The following is a 16572-nucleotide window of genomic DNA, read 5'->3' on the forward strand; positions in this document are numbered from 1 at the left end:
GAGGCTTTTAAGACTGAATTAGAGGTATAAGGAGGTGTAGTTGATGGGCATTTGAACTCCTTGCCTCTTTGGAGATGGAGTTCTTATCTTGAAAGATTTTTTGCCTGAGGTGTGGTTTATATTAAAATATACGTAGAATGCGTTAAAGGAATATTGTATTCTCCTTATTGGATGGGCAAATTATGCCTTGGCTCTCAGGGTGGGAGATGCCATCCACTGCTTTCTGTTTCCTACAGCTGATGCAGAGAGCAGTGTAGACCATGAGATTATGGTATATCAACCTTCCTATGCTTTTCAGAATGGCGGAACACCTTGGAAGCTTGTGCCCAGAAGGAAAGGAGTTTTATGTAAACCTTAAGTCAAAACTACTAAGCCAGTCTCGGTGGTAAAGGGTGTCAGGATTTGATCACTATATTTTGCGGGAATAAAGTCACTCAAATTCAAACATGCAGTGTGCTGTTGAGTAGTCACATGGTCAAGTTGTGTGCTTAAGCTGGCTGGCTGTGCAGCCCTTGAAATCACTTGCAGTTGTATAGCTACAAAGGCAGTCATAATCTGTCCCATTGAGGGCTTGCTTTGTCTGTGTTAGCCTTTCTGAGATGTCTACTAATGTATCTGTTAGGAGAAGATTATTCACACTTATCTTTATACTGGCAGTGTGTGCCTGGATACCAGGGTGTCAACTGCGAATATGAAGTGGATGAGTGCCAGTTTCAGCCCTGCCAGAATGGAGGAACATGTATAGACCTCGTCAATCATTTCAAGTGCTCCTGTCCACCAGGAACCCGGGGTATGAAGCTCAGCAATTAAGTGAATGTTACAAGAGTGAATTTTCCTTTCTCACTACTGGTTTCATGATGCAGAGTCTAAAGGGAATGCATTATTTTCTTTGAAGAATGTTCCCAAAGCGTGCTGAATCCCTTGAGATACATATTTTCTCTTTAAAAATAAATGCTGCTTTTTTTTTCTTTTTTTCTTATTCCTTTTTTTTCTCTTAAAGGAATAGGTCGTGACAGTGTCCTTTGGGAATGTATGATCCATCTTTGGCAATGGGGATGGACTAGATTACCGTTAAGGTCTCTCCCAGTCCTATCTGTTTTGATGTAGTAAATCCAAGGTTTCTTTTTGGCTAAGATGCTATGAAATATACAGAAAACTTGCTTAGTTCTTGCATAATTTCCAGTGTCCTTGTTTAAATTTTGGCCCTGCATTGTTCCTCTGTCCTGGAGTCTTTTGTGGAAAAGAAGTTCAGTGTCTCTAGGCTAGCTTAAACTATTTCAGCAAATTTGAACTCTTTTATTAAAAGCCCTTTTTTTAAAAAAAGGTTCACACTTACATAATGATAGTTTTCAGTAAGTATGATTCCACAGCCTGTTTAATGTCATGTTTCTTGAAACCTAACCTTCCATTTCCCTGTTATATCTGACCTGATGGCCCTGACTTCTACCATTCAAAATGCTCAGGTTTGCACATTTTAACCCATCAGTGAATGCATTCTCACTTGACTTTTTTTCTTAAGTTTATTTCTCAAGACAGTTAAAGATTTTACATTTCTCTGAACTTACTTTTTCTTTCTGAAGGGTGTCATCTCAACGTAGGCAAAATCTCCAGATGTGTGTCAGAACTAAATTCTTGGTTCATAAAGTAAATTTAAGTAAAATTATAAAATAATCTAATATATTTGCCTCCTGCCCATGCATGTTACCAGTTCATTCACTTTAGTGTGGCTGTCAGCACATCTCCCCAGTCTGGATGAGTCTTTATTTCATTGTAAATCAGTGCAGTAGCAGTTCTTCGTGTATTGTTCTTAATTTGGTCCTTCAATTTAAAAAAAAAAAGTTGCTTCTCAGTCTCTACATCCAAGTGTGTATTTATGTACCAGTTTCTGCACTGCCAGAATTTCTGTGTTGTACTAAAGCACCCATCCTCCTTTGAGAGGTTCTGAATGTATTGCTTTTAATTTTTCAGTCTTTATTTGTTGAGATTAATTACTTTGTGGATGGGGTTTTTTTGTAAATGAAAGGATTAGAAAAGATTCATATAATTACTTATAATATCAAGACTTAGCTTTTGTCCCTGGCCCAGTTTGAAACAAATACTTTACTGATGCCAGTGTAAGCATCCTCCGTGTTTAGGTGAATGGCTTTACTTGCTCTGGATGAATCAACTGTATTAAGGGACAAAACTCCTTGCTCAACTTGCCCTCTCTGTCACCTTTTATTCGTTATACTGTGCGGTGAGGGCAGAACCAGTACCAGACATTGTCTCTTGAAAGGGAACCCTGTAGGGAGAGGGAGAAACTGCCATCCCTAGCCGGTGTTGAGAATTTACTGTAGGTCCCCATAAGTCAAACTGCAGGAATGGCATGCTGGCCAGGAATCTGTGTCTTATCACAGTTGCTTTTCTGTTGGTTTGTTGTAGCTTATTTTAATGATGTTGCTACAAATGCACTTTGCCAAGTTTCAGGGTTACCACCAAGTTAAATGAATGGTGGGAAGCTTGCAGCCTTGCAAGGGCAGCATAGGGCTCTCTGGCTATGTTCAGTCACAGGGCTAAATTGAGTGCATCTTTTTTGGTTTTGTGTTGGGTTTGTGTTTTTAATTATGCCCTTAACTTAAGTCAAGCATGAAAGCTGCTAAATACCAATATGACCTACCATTGAGAACAGCCTGGATCTAAAACACATGCTCCCTAGGTCTGATCTGAGGCTGTCTGTCTGCACACAGTATGGATTGCATTAAGCTGGGATCTTTACCTGTTTATATCTGGGACTGTGTGTGACACGGTCTTAAAACTTGATGAGCAGTAGGAAATGAGGCCATGACACTGTATCCTCAAATTGTTGCTTTTTACTGTCTTGACAGGCCGTTTCTGTGAGGAGAACGTCGATGACTGTGTTTCAGACTCAGGAGTACCCCACTGCTTTAATGGAGGGCAGTGCATTGACCAGATCGGGGGCTACAGCTGTATTTGTCTCCCAGGCTTTGCAGGCGAGCGATGCGAGGGAGATATCAATGAATGCCTCTCTAATCCTTGTAACCCTCGTGGAAGTCTGGACTGTGTTCAGCTGATAAATGATTATACATGTGTCTGTCGTAGTGCTTTTACTGGTGAGTAGTCATAAACATACTTCCAACTTCAGAGTAATATCTTGAAAAATGGTCATTCTTTCCCTTTCTGGCAGTCACGTTATCTAGTCACTTCCCTTTACAATAGCTGATTGTTTCCCTACACCATGTCTTAGTTTTTAAACCAATCCTTCTTTTAAATCTTCTAAGAAATTTGGCTTCCAGAGCTGTCTCAGACAAAGGAATCTCTTGAGACACTTGGCTGCCAGGATTTTTCTTCTGTGGTACTTCTCCTTCATAATTTCGTATTTCTAATATTGGAAGTGTAACTATTCACATGTCAGCTTCTCCACGGCTTTTCCTTTTGCAAAGCAGCATATGAATTTTAATTTTAATATAAATCAGTGTCATGGTAGCCATGATTAGCTTTTGGCTTCCTTTTCTACTTCTTGCTCCCTTTCCTCCTTATATTGGTGATGTGGTCAGGATGGAATATTCTGTGCATAGACAGACTGTACATTCCTAGCTCAGTGATGTGATCCTTTCACAATCCAAGTTTGAATCACAACTTTGCAAGAATTTCGCACTGCGCAAACTTATGTCTCTCTCTAGATCTCTTCTTTGTTAGTATTTCTGCTATTCTGCTTTCTGCCTCCCACTGGGCATAAGTTTGGGCTGATAGTCTCCAGATGTCTTAACTTTCAGCTTACCAGTTTCCATGTCAGTTTAACTTCTTACATATTCAGTTTTCCTCCATTAAAACCTTTCACTTTCCCTGCTTGCCAGTGACCTTCCCTGTGTGCTTTACCAGTAGTTTTTGCTCTTTTTTTTTTTTCTTAAAAGCTAAAGATGCTGTGATTTTTCACTAAATTTGTGATTGTCAGATGCAAAGAAATCACACAGACATACATTTGAAGAATTCATGTAGTAGCATTACCTAGACTGACAAAAGAAGTTCCTAAAAGAGCAACATATGAGGGAAGAAGTGGAGCTAGGCTAGCTAGTGGGACACTGGTGCAGGTCATCAGACAGGTTTATATTTAAGACCGTCTGTTAAGCTTGCTTTTATGCCTCGTGTTGCTTCCAGCTCTCATGGAAGGGTTGCTGAAACTTGCGGTGTGGGGAGTGCAGAACTGCTGCACCCTAGGAGGAGCAGGGAGAGCTGCCGCGTCTCAGACATGAAATCTGTCTGGAAATGTTAGGCACAGAGGGGTGCATGCTTCTTCCTCTAGCTGTTCGTCTTCTGCACATTCCACATTGACCCTTCTGCCTGGGAGGGAACAGGGTGGCTTTGCTGTGGTTCATGACTGATAGGATGCCAGGACTCTGTGGGGTATCCTGCCCTGTCTGCTCCTGTCTGCGAGCAGTCAGTCTTGGCTGCACATGTGTGGAGACGTCTATTAACGTTTTCCTAGGGGGTCCAAGTCATGCTTAGGTCATCCTCCTCCTTTTAAAGTCTGGTGTCAGAGTTTGACTCTGGGAGCTCCTGCAAATGCTAGTCAGTGCAGTAAGACCTCTGGCTAGCTGATCAGTCTGAGGGACAGACTGCTTGCTTGTCCTGTTCACTCATATTGCTTCTGGTCCTGAGGGTTGTTCGTTCATGGTTAGAGTGTGATTTGCCTTTGGACTCATTGAGCATCTCCCAAAAAGTAAAGAAGTCTTAGGAACCACCAAATTGATGTGGTACAGCACCTTCAGCCTCTGTGCCTGGATGACTTGGGGGTGACAGCAGCAAATTCTGTCTTTGGGCTGGGTTACACATATTCTTGATGAAGCAGACAAGGTGGGCTCTCTCCAAATACTCCTTGTGGATTCTAGGGTTGTGCCTTCCCCTACAGCGACTTGGAGAGCATGTGTTATTGGAAGACATGTGCCCTACCTGTTCTGAGGGGATGGTCTCACTGGAGTGTTTGGCTCATTGGCTATTCATTGGAGTGTTTTGCTTTGTGATGTGCACACCCACACTTTTCTCTGCTCTCTTCTCCCCGTGTGTCTACATCTCAGGTCGTCACTGTGAGAGTGTAATAGATGTGTGTCCCCGGAAGCCTTGTCAGAACGGAGGTACCTGTGCTGTTGCCAGCAATATGCCAGATGGGTTCATCTGCCAGTGTCCTCCGGTAAGCACCGTATCCTGAAACTGAATTGCCTGCCTCAGCTGTAGAGTTCTCTAGCTACAGTTTCATCAGTTTCACTGGTCCACAGTAGGTGAAGGTTATCTTTTCTGTACTGCTTGCAAAGCTGTGTCGTTGGACATTCTTTACCCACATCCTCTAGTTTATCTACTTAGCTGGGAAACCCAGGGCTTCCAGGTGCTCCAGGAGAGTGATGCTGCCTGTCGTTACCCCAAAAAATTCTGCTCTTGAGGCAAGATAGCTGGCTTTTCTGTCTTAAACCTGGCATTAAATTTCAGCAATTTTTTTGCTATCCTGTGTTCTCTGTGCTTACTGCAAGATTTGCCTTGTTCGTGGCTCTTCTAAGTCCATTTCAAAATGTAATGGAGCCTTATAAGTTCCCAGTTTGCCCCTGAGGCTAGATCCAGAAAATCATGGCTCTTGCAGTGAGGCTAGAGGAATTATGGGGGACAAAGGCTTTGCACATGACAGCCTGCCTCCAGCCTTTGGAGCGTTGAAGAATAGGTTTGTGAGCCTGATTATTTTGCCTTTTTTTTTTTTTTTCACCCCCATAGGGTTATTCTGGAGCAAAATGTGAGTTCAGCAGCCACAGTACTTGTGGACAAGTGAAATGCAAGAAGGGGGAGCAGTGCATCCAGACATCTTCTGGTCCACGGTGCTATTGCCCCAAGCTGTCTGTGGGAGAGGAATGCCAGACAAACACGGGTTGTGCCAGTGCCCCCTGCCAGAATGGTGGAAGCTGCCACCCTCATTCTCAGCCTCCTTACTATTATTGTCAGTGCCCTGTTCACACCCAAGGCAGCCAGTGTGAACAGCCCATAACTTTCAGCCCAGAGCCCCAAGGATGTTTGGATTCCCAGTGTGTGGAAAAAGCAAAAGATGGCTATTGTGATGAAGACTGTAACACTCATGCCTGCCAGTGGGATGGAGGCGACTGCTCCCTGACAATGGAAGATCCTTGGGCCAACTGCTCCTCTTCACTGCGCTGCTGGATGCTTTTCAATGGACAGTGTGATGAGTTCTGCAACACACCCGAGTGCCTGTTTGACAACTTTGAATGTCAGCAAAATAGCAAAACATGCAAGTAAGGCTTGATTCTGAGAATGGTTTCTCTGTGTCACTAATACATCTCCTGCTAGCGCTTTCAGTAGTTGGTATGCTTCATGCCTGCCGCTCCCATCTCTTCTGTTGTTTCTGTTGCTGGTCCTTGCTCTTGCTGAGAGTTTGACATCAAGGAGTTTCTGCGGCTTTGTATACTTCTCGTCTTATTTTTGGAAGGAAGTTCTGGAATTTGTATGCTATGAACTAAGTTGGTAGCCTGAGCAATGGTAATGTGTTAACCTGCTTGATGGATGTACACTGCTTTCTGTGGAAATGTAAATAGGAGGTATTTCACCTTGTACTAGATTTTAATAGCACTGCCTCCTATCCTGAATTTCACTCCATACCAGCAATACCTGTATTTTTATCCCAGCTGTATTTGCTACCTCTAAATGTGTTTTCCAGCTTGTTTGTCATGGCACTTCTTTCTCTTCAGTTATTTGTGATAAATGCTACAGCTTTGCTGTGATGATTCTCCCTTGGTGAGGCAGGAGGTGTTATAGCTTTGTCTTAGTAAACAGAATAAGCAGTTCTCTTCCACTGGTACCAGAATTGAACCAGGTGTTCTTGGGGTGTTCTGTGCTTCCTACTTCCACCCTGCCAGATTGCAAGCTTATCCTGGGGTTATATTTCTTCTCCTTATATCCTGAATATGAGTGTTATTTTACCTCAAATGATTGTAAAGAATATAAGGCTTTGGCCCCTAGACTGCAGGTATACTGTACAGACTGTGTATGTCCTATATGCTGCCTGTAACCCTTTCCCTGTTCTAGGTATGACAAGTATTGTGCAGATCACTATGCAGATGGCCGCTGTGACCAGGGCTGTAATAGTGAGGAGTGTGGCTGGGACGGTCTGGACTGTGCTGGTGACAAAGCCGAGAAGCTGGCAGAAGGGACCCTAATCATTGTGGTGTTGATGCCCCCTGACGAGCTGCTGGGTGATGTTCGTAGCTTCTTGCGCACTTTGGGAACTCTCCTGCACACCAATCTGAGAATCAAGCTAGACTCTCAGGGAAACCCCATGGTATTCCCATACTATGGGGAGAAATCGGCAGCACGGAGTCGGCGATCACCTGTGGTCATTCGCAAGCACAGAGAACTAGAGCAAGAGGTCATTGGGTGAGTGGATGCCTTTGTGTTCTGCTGGCCTTGTAATGCTGGTAGCTCTTGCTTGTAGGTGTCTGGGGCATTCTGGACCTTCTAGGGCTGTAGTCTTTTTTATGGGGAAATGTAAAGCTATTGCAACTGCCAAATTCAGTGCTGGGGTGGAAAGATTAACTGAAAAGGCTGCATTTTAACCTAGTGCTTTGGCAAAAGTTTCTGTCGCTGACTTCTGTGCCCTCTTATTCTGTCTCTGCAGCACAAGGGTGTTCCTGGAGATTGACAACCGTCAGTGTGCAGAGGATTCGGAGCAGTGCTTTCAGAACACGGAAGCTGCTGCAGCTCTCTTAGCTGCTCAGGCCATCAAGGGCATGTTGCCCTATCCTTTCGTGTCTGTCCAAAGTAAGTAATTGCAAAGGGAAAATTGCTTGTGGAGAAAGGCAGTCAGCAAACTTGGACTTTCAAAATTCATGCTCAGATTATTGATCATCATCTTAATATGTCTCACTGACCGGTATGGTTTCTGGGAGCTAACTTTTTCATCCCCAGTTATGGAAGTATGTATATGCAATATGCTTATTCTGCTCTGAGGGGACATCTGGTTAGTAGGGCAGGGCATTTAAGTTTGGAGCCTAGTCATTTTCATACCTGTAGAAACAGTAGTCTGTCATGTGCTGCAGCAGTGCACCACACACTGCAGTGATCTTGTCTGCACTAAAAACCATTCATGTGCTCTAAGCCATGGATTCAATGAAAAAAGTGCCATTAGAAAGTGCGGTGGGTATTCCTCAGCCTACCAGATGTTTTCTCCTCTGGCCATACGTAATCCCTTTCCCTTCTGCTCCCCTCTCCCTCAGTCTGAGGCTGGGCTGCAACCTTGTACTAGATTGGCAATACCACTATTCCTAGTTGGCTCATGCTCATATCTTTATGTAGATCAGCTCTCTCTACACTGATTCAGGGTGGCTGTCTTCAGCCAGCAGGACCCTTGAGGAAGGAGCAGGATCTTCAGTTCAGCTTCAGTGATATACTCTAAAAAATATTTTGAGAAACAAGATCAGGGGAAGCCAGAAAGATGGGATGTATTCTTACAACAGTTGCAGCAGAGCCTAAACTTCCTCAAGCCTTTGCTCTAAATGCGTCACAGTATAGAGACAATACAGTCTCTGTGGGGAAGACTGAGTGAGAAAAGAAAGTATGTAGATTTAAGATTGTTGTCTCTACTTTGTTAATCTCATTGTATTTTAACTGGAATTTTTAGGTGAACCCTTGTTACCACCAAAGACCCAGTTGCTTTACCTACTTGCCGTGGCAGCTTTGATCATCCTCTTAATCCTTCTCTTGGGTGTGATGATGGCAAAGCGTAAGCGCAAACATGGTTCACTGTGGCTCCCAGAGGGCTTTATTCTGCGCAGGGATCCTAGTAATCATAAGCGCAGAGAGCCAGTTGGGGAAGATGCTGTTGGACTCAAGTAAGTTTGCATTTAGGCCACTGACTGTGTTTATTAGCCTGTTAGAGGATTTTGAGAATGCGGTGTATAAATCTTTCACTAAAGGCACGTAAGTCTATAGAGAAAGCTGCCTGTTAAGCTAGAACTTTCTTAGGCTATTTCTCTAAATTTTAATACATCTGTTTTGGACAGAAGAACTTTAATTAACTGTAATCTATAAAATGCTAGTAAGGAATCTGATCTCCTGGTTATGTTTGGTTTTCTGACACTGTTTAGTTCAGCAGTTGGGTACTGTTTGCATAATTTCCTCCTGGAATAGGTGAGAGATTTTTAGGTTGATAGGTGGCAGCGAATTTCTACTACATCTATCTCAATGCGTTAAAGACATGACCCAGAAATAATATAAAGTTTCAAAAGAAGAATCCCATTTATGCAGTTTTGGCTTTCCATTGAATTAACCAAGTTTGCAGTTCTAAATGCATTTAATGCCACTGTTGGCTGCCTGAGATTTCTAATTTCTTGGTCCCTCTGTTTGCAAGCTACCAAACTTGCAAGCATTCCATCCTTGGTCTCCACAGGCTAGTGTAAGTAGCAGTAGTAGCACCTGGTCAGCCTGAAAAGTGATGTGTTCTCCTTGTTTGTTAGAAATCTGTCGGTCCAGATACCAGAGGGTAACCTGGCAGATTCTGGACCAGCTGAACACTGGGCAGGTGATGGTGGACCTCAGCCAAAGAGAGCAAAGGTAAGGAGCTCCAAGAGTTGAATATTGCCTGAAACTGAAACTGCTAGTGAGGAAAACAGCTGCATTAACTTCCAGAGTATGCCCCTTGCTCAAAGCCTCCCTTTGCTTAGGGGTTTGTAACTAATGATACCTGAGGAGCAAATCCCCAGGTTAACACTGCCACCACAGGCCAGAAGAGAAACCAGGTAACTTCTGTTCCAGTGTCCCCTCCCTATCCAGGCCCTGCTGCATCAAAAGGGAAGAGAAGGTTAATAGCAGTGTAATGTCTTGCAGTTCAGGCCTCATAACGTATGGTGGGAGTGTGAAAGCTGAGAATGCCAAGCAGCGGTAAACGGAGACCATCATTAACTTAAAACAAATGAAAAAAACACAAAAAAACCCCTAACAAAACTGAGAAAACCCCAAGAACTTCCAGTGTCTTTGGCCACTTGATGAGCATTTTGAAGCAACTGCTTGTTTCCTGTGTTCAGGCTGAGGATCAAGCCTTGCTCCCAGAAGGTGATGAGCAGATAGATCAGCGCCAGTGGACACAGCAGCACTTGGAGGCAGCAGACGTCTGTGGGAGCACGTCACTAGCCCTTACACCACCTCAAGCAGACCAAGAAGTGGATGTTCTGGATGTCAATGTCAGAGGGCCAGGTCAGTACTCTAAGTGTCCATGTGTTCTGCCAGCCAGCCACCGACCTCCCCTGTCTTCAATGACTGGGACTGCTAACGTTTAAAAATTATATGGAGCATACAGGAACACCAGCAGAAATTTTATGATACTCAAGGAAAGCTCATGTGTGCTCCAGAAAAGAAAGCTGGAGAGATTGGATCATGGTCTGTAGCAAATGGAGTATCATGCAACCAGGAGAAGAAGAGTTCACTTAGCAAGCATCTGTAGGAACTACAGCTATAGGATCTCCTTTATAACAATGCATGACTAAAAGATATTGTCAGAATGCCATTGTGGCAGAAATTTGGAATGCACAGTTGTGCTGGAAATAACACCCAGCTTCTCCAGTTGGATCACTGCAGAGATTTTTGCCAGACTTCACTAAGGACCAACTTAGCAGGGTTTATACCTTAGGTGTCTGTTGTCTGGGGTGGAAGCAAGGATGGCCTGTTCCCGAATAAGGTGACTTCTGGCAGACAGTATACTCTTGATTAGCAGTTTGAGACACCTGTGCTGGAACAGAGCAGCAAGCAAACTTGTTAATTATTTTTTTTTATTCACTGGTTTATATCCTCAGCTTAGGGTGATCAACTCATTGAATTCGTAACACAACTGTGAACTTTGAAGGAGACTTCCTTAACACTCACATGTGCACACAGGCTCGCTCTCTTTCAGTCTCAAATGACTAGATGCAGTAAGAATGCTGCTTTTTATAAGTGTAGCACTAAGGCTGTGTAACCTGGTAAGGGACTGGGTGGGTTATCTGGTAATAACTGATTCCTGTGTTCCAAGAGGAGAGAGTTGACCAAGAACTTTATCCTGGTCAGAAGAGCTGCAAGCATGGCTCTTGGTCATATGCAGAGAGGTGATTCTGATGATATTGCTGCAATTGCTTTTTATTGGATTTTGTGGGAATATTTCCATGCAATTTAATGATGACTGGACCCATTCTCTCTGTTCTCTTGTATTGTCTTTTCTGCTCATTGACCCGTTAGCTCTCCTAAATGCAAAGCACAGGGAAGGAGGGATTTCTGTGTAACGAGTGTGAGAACATAAACCATCAGTTTCTGCCAAATTTAAGCTTTTCTTTATTTCCCCCATTGAAGCTCCTAGTTGTGTGGCAGGGTAAAAGCTTTCCAAGTGCAGGCAATAACGTTCTTAAGACTTCAGACAGCTTATTTTCACGTTCACTCAAAGCTTTGTCCAACAATAGCAGTGGAATAATACTGACCAGTGAGTTGCTTTCCTGCCATTCAGATGCAACTGGGAAGCTTGCAGCAAGCCGCTGTAAGCTATTCCCCTCTGTGGCATCAGAAGCAAGCAGCCGAGTTATTGTCAGGGGAAGAAATGGTTTTAAAAGTCTGAGAAGTGTTGGAGTAATGGGTTAGTAAGGAGGGGTAATATTCCTTGCAGTTAATGTAGCTATTCATCTGCCCTAGCCACCTTCCTCTTCCTTTGCAGGCAGAGGGAATAGGCACTTCTGAGAGGCAGTTCATCTCTGTCTCAAGCAGAAGTCTCCTGAAGACTAGATGGCTCACACTCCAGTAATGCTTCGCTGCCCCTAATTACAAAGGGCATTGAGGCTGACTGACTTGGGTGCAGGTGTCTGGGCTGGAGCCATCTGAATCTGGGTGAGTTAGATCCTGGCCACAGGTGCAGGTGGCAGGTAGAACAGTAGAGATTTTTTCTAGAGAGAGGAGAGGCAAGTTGAAACGCTTCAGTGTACCAAGGGGTTGTTCCGTCTCTTAATCCAGCACCTTCTGCGGTCTCTCAAGTTTAGGGGTATCCAAGAGGTCCAGCCTCCTACAGAAGTATTGCCTAGACACTTTCCCAGTAGGTTCTTTACATCCTGGCTTTCAGTATATTGTGCCTGTATGAGTCCTTCAGTTGTACCTGTCTAGTGAACTTCTGGCTTTACCATCTCGCTCTGAGTTTTACATTTACTCAGGGGCTGTCTTCTTGAAAGACAGCAAACAGAAGAGGTTTTATAAAATGCTGCCATCACCTTTGTCTCCCTATGCTGTTCTTTCTCTGTGTGCCCCAGAGTGGTGAGGACATTCTTTTCACTGGAGTTACTGTGAGTGTGTAACCAGGGTAATGCAATCATAGGCATAACTGGTAACACCACCTATAATTAAAACCGATGGACTGTCCCTATTATATGCCCCTCTTTTTCAGTTACTAAAACTTCAGTGGTTCAGACTGGAATTTTCCATGCTGTGTGTCTGCCTCCAGCTGGATCCTTTTGGGTTCTTTTCCAGCTATTTCAGAGAACAAGCTAGAAGGAGGCAAAAAGGCATTGTGTCCACGGCTTTTTTTCTAGTAGTCCATCAAGCACTTAATTGTGACGGTCTAGCTGGATGTGCTTTTTGCTAGCCTCATAAAACTACCCGTGTGTGGCCAATTTACAAAGCTCTAAAAAGAGCTGCACATACCTGAGAGACATTTTGGAGGGTGACAGCTAATTTTTCCAAGTATTTAGTGCATACTATTGCCGTGTCCCTGAAGAGCAGCTAGGCATGATCTGTCCAGGACAACTGCAGTGATTGAGCAAGCAAGACTTTTCCTGCGAGTGGTTTTCCCAGGGCTGTGGTGCTGGAGAAAAGGAAAACTCCTTTCTGTGCTCTGTGTCTCTGCTCTTTGTGTCAGGGCAGTACAGAGGAGACCACAGCCTGACTTGAATACTGAGAAGTATTCATTTGGGACAAGGAAGCAGAGCCAGCAGTGGGAGGGAGAAGCACAAAAGGAGGTAGAGCCATGGACAACAGGCAAGAGGGTCTGTAGACAGGACTGGATCTTGGAACTGAACCCAGGCCCATACGTCAACACTTCGCTGCGGTCCAACAAATCCTGAGAAAGTAGCTCAGTGTAAACCTGTGTGTCCTGTGATTGTGAGCCACTAGGAGGAGCGTGCGTGCTGCTGCTGCCGCCAGCCTGCCTGGGGAGCAGACCTGGAGGCCACAGCCCTGATCTCTGCCGGTGCTTGACGCTGTACGACAGATTCCTAGCAAGTTTTGGAATTGCCCTGAAATAGAGAGTCAGGAAGGCTAGGTGATCAGAAGTTGGGAAATGGGAGCAGAGCATTAGAGCTCTGTATATTATTTTCAGTAGGAGATCATCACCTTGTTTATCTGCATAGAGTCCTAATTCTGCCATATGGCTTTCTGTAGGGCTTACACACTTCATTCAGTGCAGATAGTGCACTGTAGATCAAGAGTTGTGCAGGCAGGGAAGCTGTTGTCTGTAGGGTCTGGGAAGGTTGACTGCTTGTCTGTGGAATAAATCAGGCAGTTGCTGAAAGATTGTCTTGAATTTCTGCTAGCAAGCCACACTGGAGAAGCAAAATCTGTGTTCACCTTTGCAGAGCTGTAGTGGGGTGCTTAGCACAGAGTGGTTCACTCCTGCTGCCATCTTAGTCCCTCTTACTTTCTAGGTGCCTATGATGTGTGTGAAGTAAAGCAGTAAAATCAGTAAGCAAGCATTAGCGTCTACAGTTGAAGTCCTTGGTTTTAGGTAGTGAATATCTTGTAATGTTCAGAGTCTGCTGAAACTGAAGCACTTTGCATTTGATGGGTAGCTGAAAATATGTGGAGATGTTCTAAATCTTGATTACACTGCATCAAGGGGAGTATTAATAAGGGTGAAAAATCAGCAGCATGAGCTAGTCTTCCTGGACCGCCCTCTCTGATCAGCAGAGAGGGAAGTTCGTCCAAGGGAGCTAAGTTAAATTAGAGGTTTGGAGAAGCCTTTCCCCTTCCAGTGACAATGCAAGGATCCTGGTTGGATGAATGTGAATTTAGCCTTTGTGGATGTCCCATCAGTGTGAGCCCATCACTGGAGACTTGTGGAGAGACACGAGCCCAGTATCTTCCAGAGCACTCAGACTGTGTGAGACTTCCAGCAATTTGTATCTGTGGGCAGTCCATGCTGCGATGGAGTGGTGCGTGGGGAACAAGGCATTGTGCATGTGTAGGATGCTACTGGTGCACCACTAAATAATACTGGGTTAGATCCTGTTCCGTGGTCCCTTCCTATGTGGTGTACTTCTGTGAAAGTACGGAGTGTGCTTGATCAGTTTGTTTAGGGCTCTGGTCATGGACTTTACTAAAAGCAAGTTGAGGTTGGTTCAGGCACTCATCCTGGGGCATTTTTCAGCTTTCAGTGCTTGACTGTCACAACTTCAGGGTCCTTCTCATGAAGACCTTGGTGTGTAATAGATATGAAGGCTTTTGTCTGCATTTCACTTCAGGTTAATATCTGCAAAATGCCACCAACGGTCAGTGGCTAGTTGTCAAATAATTTTTCTCTGTCAATTGTTTCTTTTCCCCAGTTATGTGATTCAAACATCCACATGAATAGTTATACTTAGTTATCTGAAGTCTTTGATTTTTATAGACCTTGCTTTTGTCTAGGAATTTAGCTAGCCTTTACATTTTGAGGAATTTTTCCACTTTAGCAGCAAACTTTTTTTGTTTTATAATGATCTTACTTAATTGAGAAGTATCTAAGTTCTATTGGGGTTGCAGCAGGTATTAAAGTCCTGCTTGGAGGGAAAACAACTCACTCACTCTGTTGGGTTTAAGATAGGAGAACAGGGTCTCTGTTAAAGTGACTGGCGGGATTTAACCCAGGTCTGGGTTAAAGTGTCTGGAGGGATTGTCTGTAGCTGTAGGTGCTCAAGGGGAGAGAATTGTGAGAGGGTTTCCTTTCCTTTGCTGTAACCATCAGGTTACTATGATATCATCTCTTCTGTTGCAGATGGATGTACTCCGCTTATGTTGGCATCTCTGCGTGTGGGCAGCTCTGATATCAGCGAGGATGATGAGGATGCAGAAGATTCCTCAGCGAATATAATAACAGATTTGATCTATCAAGGTGCCAACCTGCAGGCCCAAACAGACCGCACTGGGGAGATGGCACTGCATTTAGCAGCCCGTTACTCAAGAGCAGATGCTGCAAAACGTTTGTTGGATGCTGGTGCAGATGCTAATGCACGGGACAACATGGGACGGACTCCCCTGCATGCAGCTGTAGCTGCTGATGCCCAGGGTGTCTTCCAGGTACAGCAGTTGAAGAACCCCTTTTAGAGTAGCTGTGCTCTGTAATTATATGAGCCTGCCCAAGCTGCGCTCTGTCCACTCACAGCCTTGCTCTCATACCTTCCACAGTGTGATGGCCAGGTGAAACTGTATTTTACATCCAGTTTCCTCAGGCATTAATAGCTTGAAGAACTCAGCATGCGTGAATCATCTGGCATGTATTTATTTTGCCTCTGTCACCTATTATCTGGGTCCTTGCATTTCAGTGCTCAGGCTGCTTTTTCATTATAGTTTCTCTTCAGTTTCTGCCAAATCCTCAGTTTTGATCTGTAGCAGTGTTGAAGAAAATTTGTCTTCCCTTGTTGTCCAGATCCTGATCCGAAACAGAGTGACAGACTTGGATGCTCGGATGAATGATGGAACGACCCCGTTGATTCTGGCTGCACGTCTGGCTGTGGAAGGAATGGTGGCCGAGCTAATTAATTGCCAGGCAGATGTGAACGCCGTAGATGACCACGGTAATGTGAACACAACATACTGGGCTAGGCAAATATTTGTCATGGTGCAAGCAAGGAGGGGTGGGCTTCTGCTCTCCTGGAGCATGGGCTGCTCATAAATTCTGTAGCTAAATCAGACACTAGGCTCCCCTGTGGAAGTCCTCCCATCAGTAATAGACTGTAGGCTGCTGCACGGTGGCTTGGCTAGACAGTCCTGGAAGAGAAGCAGAAGAAATATGGGGTTGGATATGCTGGAATTTTCTGGACTGCAGACATGACTCTGTGGATAGGTTATTTAAAAAATAAAAGTAAAAAAATCCCAGAGCAAGTGCCAAAAGTCCCACTGCATCTTGGTAACATAGGGGTATGCCACAGCACAGTGATTTCCGAAGTGTTAACATGACTTCAGGACATGTTCACATGCTGTGAGCTGCACTGCAGTTGCTTTCTTCCCTCAGTGTACTCTGTCCATCTTGGTGCTTTAGAAAATAGCTCCTGGGTTTGTTACTGAAGTTGTTGGGTTTCCCTGCAGGTAAATCCGCTCTTCACTGGGCTGCTGCTGTCAACAATGTGGAAGCAACACTAGTGCTGCTGAAAAATGGAGCCAACAGAGACATGCAGGATAACAAGGTACAGTTTGGGTGTGCTCAGCATGGCTGTGCTTCCTAACTCAAAGCATCTCTTTGCTGTTGATAGTGGACTAAGTTCAGATTTTCTAAACTGGGTGCTCAGTGCGGGTCTTCCAAACCCAGACTGTGACTGGAGCTCTCCGCAAGTGCTG

The 16572-nt window shown here is 44.4% G+C and overlaps 1 protein-coding gene across 1 annotated transcript in view; it reads left to right on the forward strand.

The window, feature by feature from the left end:
* The window catches only part of NOTCH2 (notch 2), a 77812-nt gene that overhangs the window by 57286 nt on the left and 3954 nt on the right, over window positions 1-16572 (forward strand). The window contains exons 20-31 of the mRNA XM_010581105.1: window positions 658-790; window positions 2865-3110; window positions 5073-5185; window positions 5755-6284; window positions 7075-7422; window positions 7664-7806; window positions 8666-8876; window positions 9501-9597; window positions 10068-10236; window positions 15014-15315; window positions 15665-15812; window positions 16324-16421. Coding sequence (XP_010579407.1) covers window positions 658-790; window positions 2865-3110; window positions 5073-5185; window positions 5755-6284; window positions 7075-7422; window positions 7664-7806; window positions 8666-8876; window positions 9501-9597; window positions 10068-10236; window positions 15014-15315; window positions 15665-15812; window positions 16324-16421 — 2538 coding nt within the window. The remainder of the gene's footprint in view (window positions 1-657; window positions 791-2864; window positions 3111-5072; window positions 5186-5754; window positions 6285-7074; window positions 7423-7663; window positions 7807-8665; window positions 8877-9500; window positions 9598-10067; window positions 10237-15013; window positions 15316-15664; window positions 15813-16323; window positions 16422-16572) is intronic.

Source organism: Haliaeetus leucocephalus, unplaced genomic scaffold, assembly GCF_000737465.1.
Source record: "Haliaeetus leucocephalus isolate CR32 unplaced genomic scaffold, Haliaeetus_leucocephalus-4.0 Scaffold76, whole genome shotgun sequence".
NCBI classification, from domain to species: domain Eukaryota; kingdom Metazoa; phylum Chordata; class Aves; order Accipitriformes; family Accipitridae; genus Haliaeetus; species Haliaeetus leucocephalus.